The sequence below is a fragment of the Helianthus annuus genome, chromosome 4 (assembly GCF_002127325.2).
Source record: "Helianthus annuus cultivar XRQ/B chromosome 4, HanXRQr2.0-SUNRISE, whole genome shotgun sequence".
In the NCBI taxonomy this organism is placed as follows: Eukaryota; Viridiplantae; Streptophyta; class Magnoliopsida; order Asterales; family Asteraceae; genus Helianthus; species Helianthus annuus.
The window spans coordinates 72,791,267-72,814,195 of NC_035436.2; the positions used below are offsets into that span (position 1 = coordinate 72,791,267).

At 32.2% G+C, this 22,929-nt stretch overlaps 2 protein-coding genes across 9 annotated transcripts; one reads left to right on the forward strand and one right to left on the reverse strand.

Annotated features, from left to right (window-relative positions):
• Window positions 1-9,494: 9,494 nt before the first annotated feature.
• On the reverse strand, window positions 9,495-12,143 carry LOC110902378 (LOB domain-containing protein 12). Its single transcript, XM_022149059.2, has 2 exons — window positions 11,921-12,143; window positions 9,495-9,901 (listed from the first exon to the last, which is right to left on the reverse strand). Exons 1-2 carry the CDS (start codon window positions 12,077-12,079, stop codon window positions 9,557-9,559), a joined length of 504 nt encoding a protein of 167 aa, XP_022004751.1. The 5' UTR covers window positions 12,080-12,143; the 3' UTR covers window positions 9,495-9,556.
• An 867-nt stretch (window positions 12,144-13,010) lies between these two features.
• LOC110897273 (4-hydroxy-3-methylbut-2-en-1-yl diphosphate synthase (ferredoxin), chloroplastic-like) lies at window positions 13,011-19,035 on the forward strand. 8 transcript variants are annotated; one of them, XR_004891269.1, is made up of 9 exons: window positions 13,012-13,206; window positions 13,540-13,782; window positions 13,937-14,387; window positions 14,504-14,713; window positions 15,292-15,340; window positions 15,439-15,503; window positions 15,638-16,177; window positions 16,260-17,904; window positions 18,610-19,035. XR_004891269.1 is itself a non-coding variant. In XM_022144027.2 (7 exons), the coding sequence occupies exons 3-6, from the start codon at window positions 14,190-14,192 to the stop codon at window positions 15,494-15,496; spliced, it is 390 nt and encodes a 129-aa protein (XP_021999719.1). In that variant the 5' UTR covers window positions 13,016-13,206; window positions 13,540-13,782; window positions 13,937-14,189; the 3' UTR covers window positions 15,497-15,503; window positions 15,638-16,355. The 8 variants fall into 8 exon arrangements, 3 of the variants coding, with proteins under 3 accessions (XP_021999719.1, XP_035844871.1, XP_035844870.1); XR_002568533.2 differs by having other exon boundaries at window positions 13,937-14,025; window positions 14,141-14,387; window positions 15,638-17,904; XR_004891270.1 differs by having other exon boundaries at window positions 13,011-13,206; window positions 14,504-14,856; window positions 15,638-17,904.
• The last annotated feature ends 3,894 nt before the right edge of the window (window positions 19,036-22,929 follow it).

Below are 22,929 nucleotides of genomic sequence, written 5' to 3' on the forward strand. Positions count from 1 at the left end.
GAATCTTTTCCTGACTCTCATCAATGGCTTCTTCTACCGGCTTCTTCAACTCATCAACCTTCTGTTGACTTTCATCACTAGCCTCTTCTACCATCTTCTTCAACTTTTCAACCATCTTCTCAACGTTTTCTTTAATGGCTTCTTCTTCTTTCTTCTTCAAACTTGCAAGCATCACTTCTCTTATTCGCTTCTCCATGTTTGCAACATAATTTTTATCCTCAAATTTCTTCGTGTAAAGTTCTCCAGCAGTAGGAATGACATCAAGCAGTGCTTTATAATCTACACTCCTTGAATTCACTACCGGATTTCTTTGAGGATCTGTGTAACATTTTCTCTTTTCATCCCATCTACCAGCTCGTTTGGCTTCTTCGAAAGCTACAGACATTTCATTCAATTTGATATCCGCAATGAGTCTTTCTCTTAAAGTTTTCTCTCTGACTTGATCAAATTTCACCTCAGCAACCAATGCATACTTTTCTTTTGGAATGTATTTATTCCAATTGAATCCTTCGTCATCTTGAGTAACCACCAAAGCTTTCTTTCTTTCTTTCTTTTGAAGACCCCTCATCAATTTGTTTTTGATTCATCTTTGGCAGTTGTTCATTGATGCGATGGTAGATTGCCTTTTGGTAGTAATCTTCATGAAATGGATTGATGTTTTGATTCACCTCCCGGTTTGAGCACTCTCTCTTGAAGTGTCCTTTCTGCTTGCATCTGAAGCACCTAACCTTGGATTTGTCAAATCCTAGTTTCGTGTTTGGACCCCAAGACATTACCATCCGGTAATCTCCATGAATCTCTGTGCCCTCCTGATGACACTAGCCATGCACCATCTTATATCGATAAGCTCCATCTCTTCTGGATCGATCTAGTCGTACTCTTCCTTGGTCATTTCCGGGTTCGAATTCTACCCACCACCAGACTTTCATACGATTCCAGAATTGATGCTAAGAAACTCATATGTTGCTTGGCTGCATCAATATTCATACTTGGAGAATTTTTCAACTTTAGGGCGATGTTGCATTGAATCACATCGGGATTTGCTTGATATGATGCTGAAGAGGAATGATAACCAGGATCATAACTTGAAGAACTTCCTTTTGGTGAATCTTTTGAACTTTCAGCACTATAAGCTGTACCAATCTTCGATGATTGATTGTTCATTAGCATGCTTCCTCGGTAATAGAGATTCACATTTTGCTGATAGTTCGAGCTGCTCATTTTATCTTGTTTTTGAAGTTCCAGCTCATGTCCTTCAAGTTTTTCTATCAACGTGTCCAAGGTGATTTCATCGAACTTTGCGTCGTTTTTCAGTATCATGACAAATGTTTGCCAATCATCTACACGAGGTAATGCTTCAATAATTTTGTCGATGATTTATTCTCTGTCCTTAGTAATACCGAATCTTTCAAGCTCAATTTTCAGATGACAGAAACGTTCTATCATCTGTCGGACATTCTCTCCCTTCAGACAGTTGAATAGATCAAACTCTTTCTTCAGCAAAGATATTTTATTTTTCTTGATTTCCTTTCCACCTTCAGCTTTTACCCTCAATGCCTCCCGAATAGATTTTGACGATTCATTATGTTGGAGTAACGAAAAATATCCCTGACTGACTGTTGTATTAAGGCAATTATTCTTTGTTCATCAGAAAATACTTGTTTATCTGATTTTTTAGTTTTCAAGTGGAATTTCTTCTTGTTTATCATTTTTAGGTCTTTTGTATCCAAATTCTAACAAAAACCAACTTTCATAAGCATACGCTTTAACCCAATTAATAAATTTGTCCTTCCACCAGTTATAATCTTCTATATTCATAAGTTTTGGTGGTCGTTGATGAGTTCCGTATAAACTAACATGCTTCAAACTTTCCGAAATAGCCTTAGAGATGTTCTTCGGTGTGGATGTTGTTATTTCGGATGTTTCAGATGTAAAAGCGTTATAGAACTCGTTATAAAACTCCTCTTCCATTATCTTCAAATGCTCGTGAATCACCTACAAACAATCAACAAACACTTAAACGATTTTGAAAATCTAACCCCACAATAACCTTGGTTCGCGTGGATGGGGGTTCAAGCTTTGAACGAATGTATGCTTGTTGATCCACACGAATGTATAAAAGTCTATATGTGCGTATCAACTAAGTCTCAAAACCCAAGATTCTTTGCGTTGATCCGTGCGAATGAACTAATATCCAACTTGTTCAAAATAACCCTTGATTCATGCGAACGGACTAGATGTAGACCCGTGCGTACAAACCAGCGAACATTTCAACAACAATTTTCATAGTTTTTTTAAATATTTGGTTATGATTTTGTTCGAATTTTGATCTGAAACTTTGAAGGATTGTTTAAACACTGATTTCGCACAACATGTTGCAAAGTCAACAAATTTGGACTGTGAAATCGATGTGAATCTGAGTTTTAAAGTTGAAAAAGAATGAGTAGAAGAAGAATGTTTAGAAGATGATGAATCAGCTCTGAACTGGATGAATTCAACTTGTTTCTTGATTCTTCAGTCCTTGCAATCAATCTCCCGCTCTAATACCACTTGTAAGTTCGTGTTAGGATCGATTCCGATACACCGTTGACTGCGTAGATCTCGTATCTTGTGTGGAATCCAAGTACGAGAGTGGATAAGACAAGAACAAGCTAATTATAAGTTGTTTCTATTGATGATGAACAATTACAGAACCACGAAAACAAACGAATAGAGCTTCGCCTCTCTGTCACTCAAAGATGTAAATGAACAAGACATCATCTCCTATCTATAAGGCTAGGTAGATCCGCACTTAGATGTACGCAAGGATGGACTTAACACCTATGGTTGGACTCGCGCGGATCAACTCCTATACGGATCAACTACTTACGGACCTACTCAATCCGTGCGAATGTGTAGTCCAAGCAAACCCTAATCTTGCGCACCTTTGCTGATTCGTGCGAATCCATATGCACTCACAAAACATGAACACCTATGGTTGGAATCGGGCGGATCAACTCCGTGCGGATCAAGCCTTGAACACCTATGTATGTTTCTCTTAAAAAACTTGTCTCGTTTTATCTGCTCAGCTACGATACGTGATAGACGGAAGCGATAGACATATGCACTCACAAAACATGACTCAATACATTGACGGAGGCAACAAACATCGTGTATCAACAATTCCACTATATACTTATATTAATGAGTCGGTAGTTTTGAAATGAAATAGTTTTGTTTACAGTGAAATTCAATATAGTGCATTATGACATTACATTCGGACATGTATAAAGATAGTTGCCAGAGTTATTAACACATGATTTGACAATTCTACTTTTTAAGCATATTTACTATAGTTTGATCATCCGACTATTGTGTGGTCGCTCATTAAAATGATAATTATCAAGGAAAAAATAAAAGGCCACATAATTCATTAATTTAAAAGTACCTATTTGTGCACTAGAGGCCACCTACATGTACAAAATAGAGCTTATTTTTTAGTTTTTTTTTTAGTTAAAGTTATCAGTTTAGAATTTCAAAACTGATGAGAATAAATGTATTTTCAAATATGTATTTTATTCTATATTGATTTCATGAAATATAACTATTTTAGGGAAAAGATTGACAAGAAATTATGAAACCATTAAAGAGAATTTTGAATTTAGAAAGTGTTATGTACGACTTTGAAAGTCATGTTATAGATTGTAGGTTCGATATGGGTGCATGATTCAGCAGTAAGGCATGCCCATATGTTGATAAAAGAATTGACAAATAACTTCATTGATCTTGAAGGTGCAATATGCAAGTTCTCGACGCTATCCATACCGATATGTTTTTTTCTTTTCTTTTTTTGTTGAATCTGCATAAATATATTGAGTTAATTAATTTAATGAACTAAAAACTCTCAATTGGATCATATTATGTTTGTTTTGTGATCAGGCTCATTGATTTCGGTCATCTTACGAATTATGTATAAAACATTGATAATAAGTCCAGGTAATGTAAATGTATATTGTATCTTTGAGATATCATATATTATGACTATTTTCAATAATTAAGCTTACACATATACGGGTTGAATGAGTAAATTTTGGTGGAGCGATTTCGAAATACTACAACCTTAAGGCCTAACAATATATATAAGCTTATCTGTTTAAATAATCATAACATATCTGTTTATGGCAAATATAAATTCAATGAGGTGGTTGTTGTTATCTTTCGTTTATTTTATATCAGTAGTAAGTTGGTTTGTTGTATTTGCTTTATGAACTTCAGATTTCCATAATAATTTCATTCGTAGAACTTTATTATGATCATCATAAATTTAGTTTCTTTTGTCAAAACCTAAAAAACATATCATTTTGTCAAAATCGCAAAATTCACGGGTATTAGCACTAGTATATTGAATAAATAAATTATAATTTTGTCGAGATAGGTTATCATTGAAGTTGAAAATGGTCTACAGTTTTGTTCATTAGATATCGAACAACAAAATGGAATCACTAGTGTTTATAAAATTTGTATTCATAATTTTGATTTTATAATTTCGAATAATCACCTATTCTAACGATTTGGAAATATATATAGATTTTTCTAAGAAGTTATCATAATTGGACCAGGTTAAGTAATAATACGAACCCTGGAACGTGAATAATCACATTACTTTTTCGAACAAGGATGGTCAACTATGGTCCAATCTTTAATATTATCAAACGAGTCTTTGATTTTGTTTGAGTATTAAGGGAACTCAACTTTTACCCTTATCTACTTTTATCAAGATTCAGCTTTTGCTCATGGTGATTTCGTTTACTGCAAAACGAAAGAAATATCTAATAAAAACATTTTTTGGTATATATATAACTTACCTACTGTTAGTTTTTAGAGTAAACTGTCAAAATGGTCTCTGAGTTTGGTCACTTTTCTCACTTTAGTCCAAAATTCAAACCTTTTGAATCTGGGTCCCTATGGTTTCAATTTTGTTGCCATTTTCATCTAAAAGCAAAGCATGATCAGATTTTTCAGTTAACATCCAGATTTTTCAGTGACCAAAACATGTTGAAAATGATCAAAACCTTTACCAGTGACCAACACCATATTGAGAATGATCAAAACCTATTAAAAAAATGCTGGATGTTAACTGAAAAATCTGACAAGGTTTTGCTTTTGGATGAAAATGACAACAAAATTGAAACCATAAGGACCCAGATTCAAAAGGTTTAAGTTTTGGATTAAAGTGAAAAAGTGACCAAACCTCAGGGACCATTTTGGCAGTTTACTCTAGTTTTTAATTTAAATATGTTTACGATATTCTATACCTTTTTTATAAAGTATATATTTAATACATTATTTTTAATGTATATACTTGCAGCATTATCATTAATAGGATTGTTGTTCATGAGTAAATAAAGAACATCATACCTACTAACCAGTCATGATAACTTCGGTTCCTAATCACAAGTGGTATGTTCGTTTTAAAAAAAATCGAAGAAGTTTACATCACTAATGGTTGGTGTCGCATCAAACACCAGATGTCCATAGCTGATGAACCTTTTATTGTATTTCATATGATTTCTTCATTAAATTTTGAGATGATAGTTTTTAATTCTTGTGAGGTTTTGGTTCATCCTCCACAAGTTTTAGTTGATCAGGTTATGCAACAAGTTGCCCTTGACATCATTCAGATTTCTGATGATGATCCTTTTGATGATTTATGGCTAATGATGTTGTCGATAATAATATCATCCAAGAAGATACCGGTGTTTTCCTTAGATGTCACAAAAAACAAATTTGTAAGTTTGTTTCTACTTGTATAATTTTATATTTCATACTCATTTACTTTTATTTCTTTATGTCTACTTTTATTATTTACTAGTTTTTTTTTATATCGCGGTTTGCGGCGAAAATGAACAAATGATAATCTAAAACAAAGGTGATTTAAAAATAAAGCATTTTGTTTAGAAAGTCAAACCATTAGAACGATTCAGTTTATCATCGTACCGTTTTAGGATACCAAATAAATACTTTATTTTGAGTACAACTTCGTTTTTTTACCAAAACTTATAATAGAATGTCAGGAAACGAAATCAAACACAACTACGTACTTAAGTTTTTAGAAAAAACGTTATAAACGTAAATTATTAAAGAAGTATCAAATTAATCGATAAACTAATATATGTTTAAAAAAGAAAAAAAATATTAAAAAAAGGCAAAGAAAATATATGTTGAAAAAAGAAAAATATGTTACTAAAAGTAAATATAATAATAAAGTATTATAATATATTAAATAATAAAATAATAAAAACTATATATTATTATAAAAACAAAGTTACTATTCATCAACACTCGTCAACAATATATATATAATATATAATAATTGTTACCGTAGATTATACAAAACAAGTGGGTTGTTGAAAATGGTTTGGATAAAATTCTTCAATTAATAGTGAAGGACAAAGATGGTCATCAGTGGTAGGAATGAGATTTTTTACAGAAAAAACCGTATTGTACCAATCATAAACGGTACTAGTACCGGTATTAGATTTTTTTTAATTTTGGTATCGGTAGATAACGTATCGGTACCGGTATTTTCGGTAAAAACCGGTATTAGTACCGAATTTTACTAAGGAGTTTCAAGAGTTTTTTGCCACTATTTAATTAATTTATCCTTCAATTTATATTTTAAATATTGGTAGATGGGTTAGCTTGTCTGATGTATTTTTTTTCTTATTAAACCAGTTGAATATTTGTTTACAATCAATATAGTTATTATTGTTTTTGTAAACTAAACATACAAGTGTTTGAATAGTTTGTGAAATGAACAATTTGCGTATACCGGATAGTAGTTGCATGATTGCGTCGATTGATTCAGGTTATGCATATGTGCCAGATTATCTTGTACTCATTCATATAATTTTTTCATTATATTGTACTTTTCTATTTAGATATGAATTTCAAACCAATATCCCATCTTCGCGGTGTTTTCTTTTAAGCTGTTCTTGGCATCTTCATCATCAGTAAAAAGCATGACCCAAGTGTACTCATTCCTGACATCTTCTAGTATGATAGTTTAAACTTATTTGAAATATAATAGTTGGTATCCATCAGTTATGGAGATTAGGTAAAACAATGGAAAACACCAAAGCGGTAAAGTACCGAAAAACCGGCACCGATACCGGTACCGAACCAATATATGTGGTACGGTATACGGTATCCACTTTTCCTCAATTTCGATATCGGTATTTTCGGTATCGATACCGATCTCATCCCTAATCAGTGCCATGTAGATGTGTGAAATGAATATCTTTAAGGGTGTCCAAGATACAATCTTAAGGTTTAAAGAAAGTTGTTGAAGATTTGCAGCTGGTATTTGTGGACGAATTGGAGTTTATGTTTTTTTGAATCTAAAAGTCTATTACAACTCACTACGGCTGTTATAAGAGGGTGAATTGGATTATTGCAGTTTGTTACGAATTTTGATAAATATCATCTTTGTTTTCTTGTACTTAATAATTTTCGGATTATCAAGAATTGGATTATATGGTTGTTTTTCATTATAGATAAATTTTACCTTTTGCGTTTATAATATGTCACATTTAGCCTGTGTTTCACATGGATGCAAAACCTAATCACTCCTGTATTATGTTAAATTATCGGTTTAATTTATATTACTCTTTACAAATCTAAAATAATTTGATATGTTTACCCACTGTGATGACTAAATTGCACAAACGGTTGTCACTTGGCAAATAAGACAAAATTGTAGGAAATTATTTTAATTAAATAATTGAAATTTATGCACAACTAGGTTGGTATGGCAACCAATGGTTGCAACCAACAACCAACATAATATTAATTCTTTATTCTTTTTTATATTATTTAACTTCTATTTCTTTATAATTTTTAATTTTTTTTTACTTTTTTATTACTTAACTTCTATTTCTTTATATAGTAAAATACTAGTTTAGGTTGGGTTGTGATAGTGGGTGAAAAATTGGATTGAGTTGGGTTGTGTAGGTGAAAGAGAGAGAAATTAGTATTTTAATAAAAGATTGGGTTGGGTTAGGTTGTGATAGTGGATAGTCTTAGTTATTCATCATTCACCACATGTTTTCTTTCTAAGCCCGTATATTATACAAGTGCTAAACCTAGTTGTTAAAACATTAATTTAAATCACATATCATACATGCCGATCAAACCCAAGTACATATATTCTATGAAAGTTCGTTTCCCGCCCACCCCTACCAGATACATATGACAATACACATTTGACTTTTCAAATATATTTATATATTGATTGATTAATAAATAATAACCATCTGAATAAACAGTATTAATTTATAATTTTTTCAATTTCAAATGATTCCATCTTCCCAAATAGAGTTGCATATAACTTTAGTAAAAGTCCTTTCTAATAATGTTTTTAAATATTGTTACGAGCGGTGAAATACGTATTATTTAAAAGAAATTTCTACATGCAGAAATGTTAATAAAATCATGTATTTTAGATTTCTAGATCAGTGGCGGACTCAGAAACTTTTTGCTGAGGGTACGGATGAGTACCTCAAGCATATTTTCAGGGGATGCGGTCGAGTTTTTTGCTTAAAAATACACTAATTTATTTTTTCAAGGGGTGCGTCCGTCCACCCTAGGCTTCGATCACCTAGTTCCGCCCCTGGTGTAGATGTGCTTCAAATTATTAATAAATTTAATTTTTACATCTTTTAATATATACCCATATATAATAATACTGAATAGTTACTTTTTCTAATCATGGGAACGTGTTATTTAAATTTTTTTGGGACGCTACAACTATCAATAAGATTACTTAAAATGCAGCTTGTGTCGAACACGTTGGCCTTAAAGATGGTTAAAGACACAAAACCAGTGACATATGTTAGTCATATTAAAAAAGAGTGGAGGATCTAAGAACTTTTTTACTGGGTTTCTTTTGGTAGATTCTCATTAATTCTCACTATTTTTTTCCAAATCATACAAAATTCTCATCAATTTTTTTCCATATTTTCCAAACCGAATAGCTTCCTGGAAACCCACAAAAGTGACCTAAATCCGCTGTTAAAAAAAGAAAGTAATTGTGGAAGAAGAAATAAACCACCAAACGCAATATATTAAAACAAAGAGTTAAATGTCATTTTAGTCCCTGTGGTTTGGGTCATTTTGCCAGTTTAGTCCAAAGGTTTCATTTTTAACCTGTGGGTCCAAAAAGGTTTCACAGTTGCCATTTTAGTCCACTGTGTTAACTTCATCCATTTTTTCTGTTAACGAGAAGGCCAATTTGGTCATTTTGTATGTAATTCTGTTAACTAAAAGGGCATATAAAATGACCGAATTGGCCTTCTCGTTAACAGAAAAAATGGATGAAGTTAACCTAGTGGACTAAAATGGCAACTGTGAAACCTTTTTGGACCCACAGATTAAAAATGAAACCTTTGGATTAAACTGGCAAAATGGCCCGAGATTAAAATGGCATTTAACTCTAAAACAAATAAGGCTGTTGGTGAAACTTGAAAAACCGAAATTCATAAAACTAACTGATCGACAAAGAGCGAGAATAGGAGATTTATGTCCAAAGAGACTCTCTTTTCAGAGGATCCTGGATTACATTATTGCTAGAAGAAGTGTAGCTCAGGAACTGGTCCCCGAAATCGCTAGTATTATTGCCCGATAACAGCAACGATTTCATGTCACAATCCACCATAGTTGCAGGCAGCTGATCAGGCCCTTGATGCATCTGAATGCATAGGATCTCAGCTTGTGCCACTGCAAGCTGCATTTGTAACTGGGACACCTGGTTTTGCAAGTAGGAAATTGCACCCACACATCCGTAAACAGGATCTCTCATTCTAGCATTCGCTTCGTACACCAGACTGCTAACCGCATCCGCTCGTTGGTGGACCGGGAGCTCCTATATATGTCATAAACATTAGCTTAATCAGCAGTTGCATATTCATATATATAGTTAGAATGTAATGTAATGTATGTATAACTTTAATTTGTTCTTCAACCAAACTTTAATTAGTGTTTGATATTATTTTTTGCCATGAATCACTCATAAGATTTTTATACAAGCCAAACCGCTCATCAGCACCAGATTGGTTCGCTAAAAGTTCGAGCCGAACTTAAATGAGCTCGAGTCTAAAATAAGTTTATTTAACAAATTATGACCCTGAGCTTAACTACTTATCAAGCTCGAGTAGACTCACGGGCCTAAATGAGCTTATTATTTCTGTAATTTTTATTTAATATATATATATATATATATATATATATATATATATATATATATATTATGATAAAAATAAATAAACCTATACTATATAATAAAAGAAACACTTTGAGGACACTTGTCATCATATAGGCCATGTCTTATGGATAATTATAATTTTAGTTTAATCTCTTCTAATTAATTATATATAATCCTCCTACTAAATATTACTTAGTTTAATTATTACTTTTATATTTATCTATTTACTTCAAATTCAAACTTAGTTATCTAATTTGATATTAGAGTAAATTATGATTTTGGCCTCTATGGTTATATCACTTTTACCATTTTAGTCCAAAAAGAAAATTTTTTAACATCTGATCACTCAACGTCTTTTTTTCTAATCCTTTTGGACCCCAACGTTTTTTTTCTAACCCTTTCGATAGGGCCAAAAGGGTTAGGAAAAAAAAACGTTATGGGCTCAGATGTTAAAAGATTCGTTTTTTTGGCTAAAAGGGTAAAAGTGATATCACCACAGGGGCCAAAATTGTAATTTACTCTTGATATTAACTATATATTTGAACATTTTGTTTAGTTTGGTATCAAATAGATTTTATGAAACTTAAATAAAATTAACTAATATTATTTATCATTTCTACATTTACAAGTTTTAAATAAATGGTTAAATTTATTGAGACTTTGTTATTTATTGAGACTTCGTTACATTTAATATATGAAATATTTTTATTTTCATTACTAAAAAAATTATTATATCAATTTTATTACATAATTTATAAATCAATTTGTCAGAATTGGTACCAACATTTTATCACTCAAATAGATGTTGATTTGCTTCTTGAATAACATATCTTCTTTTCAAGAACCATCTTCACAATCACCATATCCATAGCGTATCGAGTGTTATCCATTAGTATATTGAAAGATATGACTTTTTTATTATTAATATACGAAATTAGATTTATTAAACCCTTGTAATACACGTGGTTTTTTTTATAGATATACCTTTTTTTTATTATTTACCATACAAAATTACATTTATTCGATTCGTGTAATAGAGGAGGTTTTTTAAAATATAACTTTTTATTATTTGATATATAAAATTAGATTTATTCAATTCGTACAATACACATGGTTTTATTAAGGATATATATTTTTTATTATTTAGTATAGGAAATTACATTTATTCAACCCGTGTAATACACATATTTTTAAAGATGTAGCTTTTTTATTATTTGGTATATAAAATTACATTTATTTAACCCGTGTAATAAATGAGGTTTCTTAAAGATGTATTATTTTAATTTATTTAGTATATAAAATTATATTTATTCAACCCGTGAAATAAAAGAGGTTTTTAAAGATATATTGTTTTATTATTTAGTATATAAAATATATATTGCAACTATAAATATCTATATCAAAATAATTATAAACGTATATAAACTAATTAAAAGATAACAAACGCACCGACCTCTCTAACTACTTACGAGTTAAGCTTGACCATTTTAGATAAAACTTAAAATGAAATGAGCTTGGAGTCGGCTCGTTCACACACTTTTAGCTCATGACATGCTGAAATGAGCTGGATCAAGTTCAAAAGATTTATGTTCGTGATCCCTCAAAGACACAACAAACATGAATTCATACACATATATAGAGCTAGAGAGAGAGAGAGAGAGAGAGAGAGAGGAAAAAAACCTGCAACATCTTGCTGACATTGCTAGCACCAAAGACCTTATGAACAATTGCAAACTTATGAGGATCATCAGGAGGGAAATAAGGAGCAAAGATGCAGTCTTTCGCACACCGACGCCTCAACAATTTGCAGGACGCACATGGTGAGCTTCCCGATCCCATTTCTTAACTTTTGGGCAAAGAAACCTCTGGAAAACTAAATCAATAAGCTTTGAAACTAGGGTGCAAGATGATGACGAAGAAAAAAACCAAAAGTATAACAGGTGTAGTTTGGAAGAAAATAAGCATTGCAACTACCCTATTTATAATGCCTTATTTTTTAGAATAATTTAAAATGTATATCAAATAATAATTTTAATATTCCATTTTTCCTTAAACAGGCTAAGAATTTATGTGTACACTTAGTTTACTAAATTAACGTATTAAAATATTAGATATTTTCAAAACGCCCCATGTATATAATATGATACATGTATACTGTATACACACATGTATCTGTAACAAACGACATCTAAACACATGCATGTGTATGTATGTAAATGATTTTTTTTAATTATATACTATATATGTAATAAATTTGTTACTTTATTTTTGAATTTGTGTGATCTAAAACATGTTCATTGATGTCACATAGGTTTTTGCAAGCATAATTTTTTTTATAAAAAGATATGACTTTCTTGTTTTATTAAGTAGTTACAAAACACAAGCAAGCACCCTTTTCTTTTTATAATATCTTCGTCAACGCACACCATTCATCCTTTCTCTTTCTCCTTTTCTTCTTTGAGGTACACCTGTTTTCTTCTATATGTGTATTCCAATTCGGAGGGTGTTGCAAATCGTTATGGTTTTGGTTTGGGTTCCGGTCTATGTTTAAGCTCATTTTTTTTATTTGGGTTGTGTTAAAAGTAGTGGGTAATCTATTATCTATTATATATAATAAACATAAAGATTTGGGTTGATGTGGCATGTTCTTAGGGCTTCTCAGGATGCATTTTGGCGGGAAAATGAGATGGATTCTTTTATTGTTCGCGGATCCCGTTTTTACCTACCCGACCCATTGATTTTGGACCCTATATATTTATCTATCAAAATTCTAATTCCTTTGTTCCTTTTGATTCAACAACACTCCTCTGTCACCATTTTCGAAACCCTAGCGCCGCATACCCATATTCTTCAAAAATCCTTTCTTCCCTGCATCATCTCTTCATCTTCTTCGGTTTATCTGGCGATTCTCTATCTTCGCTGCATCATCTCTTCATCTTCTTCGGTTTATCACTTCTGTTATGAAGGTACGATTATTTGCTAAATTTTTAAAATAGAATTTGATTATGGATCTTCTTCTTTACACCGTTGTTACTCAAACCCTAAAATCCACCATCTTTCGCTGCTTCTTCTCCATTCTGTTCAATCATGTGAATCGATTGGATTCTTTTTTTTATCTTTTGGCTTTCTTTGAGAATTTTATTAAAAATGATGATTTGAACATATCAAACTCATTTTTGAAACGAAAAACAACCTTGATTAGATGGGTTTATTAAAAATAATATTTTTTCAGTGACCTATGTTCATCTGTGTCAGATTGGGTTCGTAAACTTGAAAACTCTATGGGTTTTTCTTTTCAGGTGTGTTTGAGATTGAATCTTAATTGAAAAGGGTATAAATATTTTACATTTGGTTGGTTGTTGAAAACAAGGAGCTAACGGAAAAGATCAAGATCAAATACCAAGGGAACAAGGGAAATTATGTTATTTATTAGAAAACATAAAAATATAAAGGCTTGTGGGAAGACCGATTACCAGTGGAGCTTTTCTCTGCTGATGGTGTAGATTATCACAAAACTTGCTTCAAGTGCAGCCATTGCAAAGGTACCCATAAGTTATGATAATGGTTCTCCTTTGTGATATATATCATTTGGTTTATAAATAATGTATTGGGGTTAATTTTTATGAAGTATAAGATATTTTTTGTGAAATCAGTTCTGGTTAATCCATTGATATTCCAATTTTTGTCATACACTAGCAAGCCATGCTGTAACTATTGGGACATGTGGCAGCCCAACATGGTGATCAGTCTAACCCAAAATACTGGCACTCTCGGAGCTGCACAGGGTCAGTTTTTACGAAACATGTGATGTTTTTTTTATTTGGTTATTTACCGATTTACTGTGAATGTATGAGAAAATGGTTAAAACGTATATACTTGGTTTGATGTTTTGTTATCGAGGTGGTAAAAATGGTAGCGCGAGTACTAATGCAAGCACTCCAATCCAAGCATGGGTACAAGGATCTATTGCGGTGTATTTTCAATGAAAGCAAGCAATCCTGTGATTATGGTTCAAGCATATCGTCTTCTTGTAGCTGAAATGTATGTTCGGGGTTGGGACTATCCTTTGCATTTGGGAGTCACCGAAGCTGGTGAGGGTGAAGATGGACGTATGAAATCCGCAATCGGTATCGGGACACTTCTTCAGGTTTTTATTATTCTTCACGCTGCATTCTTTTTACAAAAATAAAAATAAATGAGCTTTATAAATCCTTATACATTGTTCATATAATCAATCATATGCTTAATTTGTATGGTATACAGGATGGTCTTGGTGATACTATAAGAGTTTCGATTACCGAACCTCCAGAGGAAGAAATAGACCCGTGTAGGAAATTAGCCAATCTTGGTATGGAAGCATCCCAAATTTCACGTATGTACCCACTACCAATGAAGTTCATTGCCCACATGTGAAGCTGTAGTGGCGCGGGTTCGACCCTTGTGGTGCCCAGATCATGTGGATGGTGTGCAGAGGTAATTTGCCGGCATCATAACCCTTGTGGGGTGGGATGATGGGTATCCTATGGGGTAACAGGGACAAGGTTCCTTCCTTAACCCTTTTTTTGGATTAGGAGTTGGGTTCTTTTGCAGTTTGCATTAGGTTCCTTGCTGATTTGGTATGTAATATATTAATGTACAACAAATTTTACATGTTAGTTTGTACATATTTTGTAAGTAAATACCAGTTTTAACATAATTAGCTCATATATTGCAGATAACAAAATGCAGTGTGTAAGTGTGTTGTAGTTGGTTGATATGAATTTAGATCAACACGGGTCCTTTTTGCTACAGGTCAAAATGGGTCGGCTGGATTGGTCTAATTTTTCCCCCAAAATGGTTGTTGTTGGGTCAGTACTGGTTGGATTGGGTTGATCCTTTTGTTTTCTATTTTTTCTAATATAAAATGTAGGAGCTTATGTTTATTGAAATTTAAAGATACACTTTGTGTGACATTAGAAACGTTTGCTTTTTTAACTATTTGTTTTATTTTATTTCAGTTTTACCCATTTGGTGTGTTGTAACTGTTCATAACGGGTCCTTTTTTAATGCAGGTAAAGACGGGTCGCATGGGTTGATCAAAAGTCATGTTGTCTATAACTGGTACGTCCATATTGGGTCTGGTTATGTGTTAAAATGAATTTTGAATTCTTCATGACCAAGTTCAAATGATTTATAGTATTTTTTTGTTGTTACACAAGTTACTACAACCAAAAGGCCAAGGGAAGCTTATGTGTGTGGCAGAAGATCCCTTTGTAGATCAGTGGTAAGTACCGATGTTGATGTAGCAAGCTTATTTTCATAGAACTATATGATGTAATAGATTAAATTTCTTCTTTATGTAAAGTCAATGCTCGAGCCTATTTGATCTAAAATTTCATATCTTTTCTTTTCTCATAGATCGAAAAGGGGTTGCATATAACCTACTGTAGCTTAGCATTTTTTCAACAAAAGGATCTCACAAGAAGTTAATGGAGATGCTCTTGGGGAGGTAAAGAGCTAGAGATAAAGGTGTATTGATTACAAGATAGGTGTGTATTTATATATATGAGTAATGAGTTCCAGAGGAAGGCCATTATTTGATCTCAATGAGCTTGCTACTGAGGAGGATGAGGAGAGTGATGGTGTGTTCTGTTTCCATCCTCAAAGGGCTATTCCGTCCACTACGCATACTTCGAATTTGTTTAACCCGTCAAATAGTCTGCGTAGGATAATAAACAACCATGTCTTTTCTCATGCGCCTTCGCTTTCGGGCTTTCAGCATTTTATTCGTTCAAAAAGAGTACAGGCATCTGAAACGGATGAGGACCAGAAGAAGGGAATTGGTATATGGTCTGTGTTTGAAAAAGAAGGTGAATGGTCTGATGCAGATGGCAGTGGTATGCCTGAAAAGTCAACTTCTGTCTCTGATGATGATAAGTCAGGTGAAACCAATGGAAGGTATCATCTTAGAATTAGTTTTTGAAGTGTTTGATTGTTTAAATTCTATTTTATTTTATTTTCTTTATATATCTTCATATAGGTAAACATATTTGAGCATGATAAATGTGTGAAAAAGCTTTAAGGAGGAAAATATGTGATGCTTTAATCCATGAATCTCTACATGTTTTTTTATATATCTTGATGTGTTCGTTCGTTTATTCACTTATTATGAGTATCGTATTGTTGTGTTAGTGTTTAAATATTTGTACTTTAACTAATTTTTCATTTTTTTATTAACCAGTAAATATTTAATACAAAGTAAATTATAAACACAAACCATAAGCAGCCCAATAAGTTTATAATCGTGCCTATAACTTCACAACTCGTGATTAACTTTGTGAAAAGTTTATAACTCTTCTTATAGCGAAGACATTAATTTGTCATGTTTTTTGTATGATCTTAAGTGTGTATTAATTATTAATAATAATTAACCTAAATAATTTTCTCCAGCCCGGGAAGCATTTCCCGGGTGATAACCTAGTATAACATAATTTCACTAACTTATATAACTTATCCCTCTAGATCTAGATATAACCTATCCCTCTAGATCTAGAATTAATCTAGAGTAACATAGAATTGTGTAAATATGGTATCAAAGCTAGGTTATAAACTGTCGAAGAACAAGAAACTAAAAATACGACACAAGTTTTTCTTAAAAAAGATCGTTCTAGTATCATGTTTTTAGTGGAGGCACAATTGTCAAGGGCATATTCTCTTCTTAGAGCCTCTCCAGTAAGCTATTTTTTTCATGTTTTTATATGTCTACTAGGTGTAGTACCCGTGTAACCATACAGGTAGGTTTAGTAATGATCGAAATCAAATACTAAAAAACAGATTATAATATATCATTTAAATTTTGGTCTTTATTTCTATATTTTTATAAAGTAATGTTGAAGACAGTATGTGTGACCACACAGATAGTTTTAATAACCATCGAAATAGATTATAATACATCATTTAAATTGTTTGTATTTAGTTCATGTTTGATATAGAAATTAGCTAACTAAAAATTTCTTGTCTAAACTGAAAGCATGACCTAATTTTATATTGTCTAATAATTAAAACCTGACCTAATTCAAATAACCAAATGTTATTATACAGTTCAATAAAGCCCCTTATATTTGATCCAATTAAGCTTACTAATGGATTAGATTTTGTAGGCCCGTTAAAACCCTTCTATCAAATATGGATTAGATTTGCTAAAGACATGTATGAAATGTCCTTAATACCCTTATCCCTTAATATCCCTTAATATTCCTTAATACCCTTATCCCTTAATACCCGTAACATAGGCAGATTTACATCAGATTATAATATATCATTTAAATTTTGGTCTTTAGTTCTATTTATACTATATTAGACCATATTTTATAGATAAGTATTATTTTAGTTTAATCTTTTCTAATTAATTTATATATAATCCTCCTACTAAATATTATTTAGTTTAATTTTTTGTGGATAATTAACTTTTAGTTTAATCTCCTTGTCATCATCACACTTCCCCAAAAATGCAACTTGACTGTTATAAGTTGTATGAAATGACTAACATCATCACCGATCATTAAAATCATCACACTTCTCCAAAAATCTTCAAATATCTCTCTCAACTCTCAACAGTCAACACAGATCTTCATCATCTTCATCCAGCTTCATCATCTTCATCCATCTTCATCTTGAAAACAGAGGTTTGAATCATCATCTTATCTATATATATTTTTGATATTTGTGATGTTTTTGTAAAAAACAGAGGGTTGATTTGGGTATTTTGTTTCAGTTTTTGATAATGATAATCTGAATGCCGCATGATGATGATGATAATCAGTTTTTTGTGAATGTTTTTTTTGAAAAAACAGAGGGTTGATTTAGGTATTTAGGTTTCAGTTTTTGGATGTCCGGATGTATTCAGAAATAAAAAAATGTTCTTAAAAAATTAACAAATCGGAGATTGGGAAAACTAAACGAAATAAATCAGTCAAATATAAATTACCCTGCCACTTCCTAATCCTCGCATGCTGAATGACAGCCATCACAGTCTCATTCGGAGAGTTTTGAGACAAAAAAACATTATATTTGTGAATCAGTTTTTGATAATCAGTTTTTTATAATCAGTTCTTTGATAATCAGTTTTTGATAATCAGTTTTTGATAATCAGTTCTTTGATAATCTGAATGCCGTATGATGATGATAATCACTTATTTGTGAATGGGTTGATTTGGGTATTTTGGTTTCAGTTTTTCAGGTTTGTTTGTTCTGTTTTTGTTCTGTTTGTGTGTTTTGTTTTTGTTCTGCTTTGTTATGTTTGTTTGTTTTGCTTTGAAAAAACAGAGGGTTGATTTGTTTTGCTTTGTTCAGGTTTGTTTGTGATGTTTTTTTGTGAAAATTTTGTACAGAATGGCTGTGGATGTAAAGATACGCAAAACACTAACTACGAAGGCGAGAACACTTGACAACCTCCTAGAAGATAGTACGGTGCACATAAGGAAGTGATTGATCAAAACGATCAATTGCATATGAATGAATACAACCCCAGTGGTAGATATGTAATTAGCGAGCTCTGGAATTTCAAGGAAAATCTAAGAGCTACACTGGCGTTATATTCATTCATATGAATCAATATAACCCAAGTTGCAGATATGTAATTAGGTACACTGGGGTTATATTCATTCATATCTGCTACATTCCGAAGTGCACCGTCAGTAAAGATCCACAATTGCTTGTGGTGGTATGACGTTTTGTCTCTGTATTGTATGTTACAGTCTTTTGTTATCTAGTCTGTAAGTTCCGTCAAGTCTACGAAGTTGGTATGACGTTTTGTCTCTGTATTGTATGTATTAAAACTTTACATTTAATATACAATTTAGGCTTTAATAATTTGTTATAATTTGTTATAAAAAATATTAACAATGCCAATACAACTTTCATCAACAACTCTCCTTAAATATCACGTTATGTAAATGATATGAGAGAACCAACTGGATCAACTTTTTCTGTAATAAGCAACTCTTCTGGAAGATGTCCTCCTTTCATCAGTTACAATAGATAAATCAACAATCAATGAATGATTAATAGTTATAAGAAAACTCTATAGAGAATACAGTTTGTAATATTTGTTAATGGGCTGCTCTCAATGTTATGATTTGACGATTCAAGTTGTGTGACCATTAAAGATACAAACAATGATAGATTGGTGAATTATACTTAGTGTTGTTAAATAACTGTTTTGAAAACACTTTTGGCTTAAAACATTGGTTTCAAACACTGTCCTTAAATCAACAGTAGTTTCAAACAGTGTTAACCCAAAAATGGTTTCAAAACATATCATTAACAACACTATTTTAACCGAACAGTGGCAAACTAAACTACTGCTTCTTCCTTCCATTGTTGCATGTCAAGCACTGATGTTTGACATTCAGTGGTTTCCTCAAAGTTGATCAGTCCTTGAGTAGGCACTACTTTAATCAACAGCAGTACTTATATAGCATCAGTAGATTGAACCAGCAGGTTTAATCCTTAACAGTCTTCAGGACTTCATCAGCAGTTTGAAGGACAGCAACTGTTGTATAGAGACAGTGGATAGAGGACATCAGATGTTATAAACACTTTCAAGGGGAAAGCCTGGTGTAAACTACTGCTTATGATGAATGATTAATAGTAATAAGAAAACTCTATACACCATACAGTTACTGAATTTAGGCACAAGTTATCAAATCCACCTGAGAAGGTTTCCACGACAGCGCCAAAAAATATCATTAACAACACTATTTTAGCCGAACAGTGGTTCCAAACACTGGTAAACTTAACCGCTGATTCTATACAATATAAGTGACAAACTAAACTACTGCTTCTTCCTTCCATTGTTGCATGTCAAGCACTGATGTTTGACATTCAGTGGTTTCCTCAAAGTTGATCAGTCCTTGAGTGGGCACTACTTTAATCAACAGCAGTACTTAGATAGTATCAGTAGATTGAACCAGCAATTTTTAATCCTTAACAGTCTTCAAGACTTCATCAGCAGTTTGAAGGACAACAACTGTTGTATAGATACAGTGGATAGAGGACATCAGATGTTATAAACACTTTCAAGGGGAAAGCCTGGTGTAAACTACTGCTTATGATAAATCCACTGTTGTGAACCAGTTTTGGCTTTAATTATATGTTCCTCTGATAGGGTTCAATCCCGATACTCTTTAGACTATTTTTCAGTACTGTAAAACTTATCAAATTTTGAATTTTCTTCATTCATTCAATAATAAACCATAGTATTACAAAATTATGATTTTGAAAAATAATAAAAATTAAAAATTAAACATTACAATTAACACTTCCTAGAATATCTCGTTCTCTCGCCTTTTTCCATCCAATTTCATTTTTTGTTTTAATTTGCAGATCAGCTAGCATATCACAGGTCTTCTGATCCTATTTCAGCAAATTTGTGATAAACTCTTCCTCTTTTTCTTTAAATTCTGTTGGAGTAGAAGAGGCAACTTCATCTAGCAGTGCAATGCTACTCCAGGTTTGCTTATAATATTTATCACTAACCATACCAACTTTTTTGTTGAGTTCTTCAGCGTTTCTCTGTTCTTGAAGTGACCATGTTGAAAATTCGATTTTAAGATCAGTAGTATCCGACCAGTGGTAGAAGGTTTTCCTTGCCATTTAGGAAGAATGTGAGTGTTTTTGGACGGTTTGCTTTAGGATTTAACGTTTTTTTTAAATTGAAGTGTTGATGTTTTCAAGTAAACTAATAATGATCCTTTATAGTGTTTAAAATGTTTGATAGGATAACTGAAGAGACGTCTCCTAATTATGATAACCTTTTTTTGAAGGTTTCAATTTTGTTCTTTGGTTTTCTAGATATTTAATTTTACTTGTTTTCCCATGAAAACTCATTTTTCAAAGGTTTTGCATTAAAATGTTTGATAGGGTGACTGAATAGGCATCTGCCATATACACGTTTTTTACTGTTAAATCATTAAATGTACATGGTTTTTAAGTATAAATGTTTATTTAATGATTGCATTTAAATCTGACCTTTGGCCTGTTTACATATATTCTATATAATAGCATTGCTAATAAAAAGTTTTTTCATCAAAACAGATTCATTCAGTGAAACAGAAGAGCAACTATTATTATTTTGCCTTAATTCTTATAAATATACTAAAATGGAGTCATATACTTCTGCAAAATCTGACGATTTCAAGCAACGTTTTATTAAACAAATCGAAGACCAAGTTTTGGCTGATAGGTATATTCTTCAAGAGTTGAAGAGGTGTTTTAACGGTCTGGAAGTTGGTCTGCTGACAAGAGACCAGGTTTCGAGGGACTTGAGGGCGATGCCGACTACTTCCGTTCGTGACTTGTGTGTTGCGAGTAATATAGAATGTGGAGAAATAGACCTGGAGTTCATGAGAAAGATCAATGAGATACATCGAGAGGTTCAGCGCTCCATGGAGTTGAAGTTAAAGTTTCTTGATTCTTGTTATTAGAGTTAGACTTGTCTGATTAGTTTTCTTTTTTGTATGTAATTGCTACTTTCTTAATACTTCATATTTTAATCGTATTAATTTGTCAGCAGTTTTTACATTCCATTGCTTCATTCCAAGCAGGCCTTTGCTCTTTAGCAGCACTTGAGTTAAGAAAGTAGATTAAGTAGCAGCACCTTGTCTTCAGCAGTTGTTGTACACAAGCAGTACTTAATGGACAGTAGTTGTAGTATACAAACAATGGATGAGGGCCATCAGATGTTATAACCACTTTCAAGGGGATAGTCTAATGCAAACAGCTGCTTATGATGAATCCACTGATGTGAACCAGTTTTGGCTCTTATTATCTAGTTCCTCTGATAGGGTTCAATCCCAACAAAAGAGGCTTGTACAAAAGAGGCGCATGAAATTCAGATTATAATATATCATTTAAATTGTGGTCTTTAGTTCTATATCTTTATAAAATAATGTTAAATACAGTATATATTAGTATTATAATAACAATAATGATAAAAGTTTTTGTCTATGTAAACTATCATGTGAACAAATATTTGATGAATTGACATTCGCGCAAACTTTCATTAAAAGCAGTCTTATTTGGCCCAAACAAAACTTGTTCTTAGTTAAGTGTAACAAACGGATTTTCTTTAGTGGATAAGATCAAAATACATCTAACATTCTATAAAAAAAAACATCATTAACAACACTATCTCAATGGTTAATAAAAATATTATGATATTGAAAAATAAGATGGTGGTACCTCTTCTTCTAATTTGAAAACTTTAATATTGAAATGCTGATGAAATTGTTATTTTGCATAATTAATATAAAACTGCTATATTAGCCATAACATAAGAGCAAATACACCCCAAATAGAACAAAAGCAACAAACAAACTACACAGAAGCCTATACAAAATCCAAGTTTTACAAAATTGTTCCAGCTATCTAAGGTGAGATCCGCAATTTTTCTCCTTTTAACCATCCACTGGTATGATTTCACTCTGCCTTTATACTTTCCAGGAGATGTGTTGATGTATCCATATACTTTAGTTCAAAAACCCTCTCGTCTCGGTTCTTCCAATAAAGCTCTAAAAACATTTCATAAATTCAGCCAATTTCACTACATACAAATAGAAAAAAACGTAAATGGAAAGAACTACATTGATATGAAACCACCAAATCACAAAACCACTTTATTACCCTTCGCTTCCACACTTTCAACACAT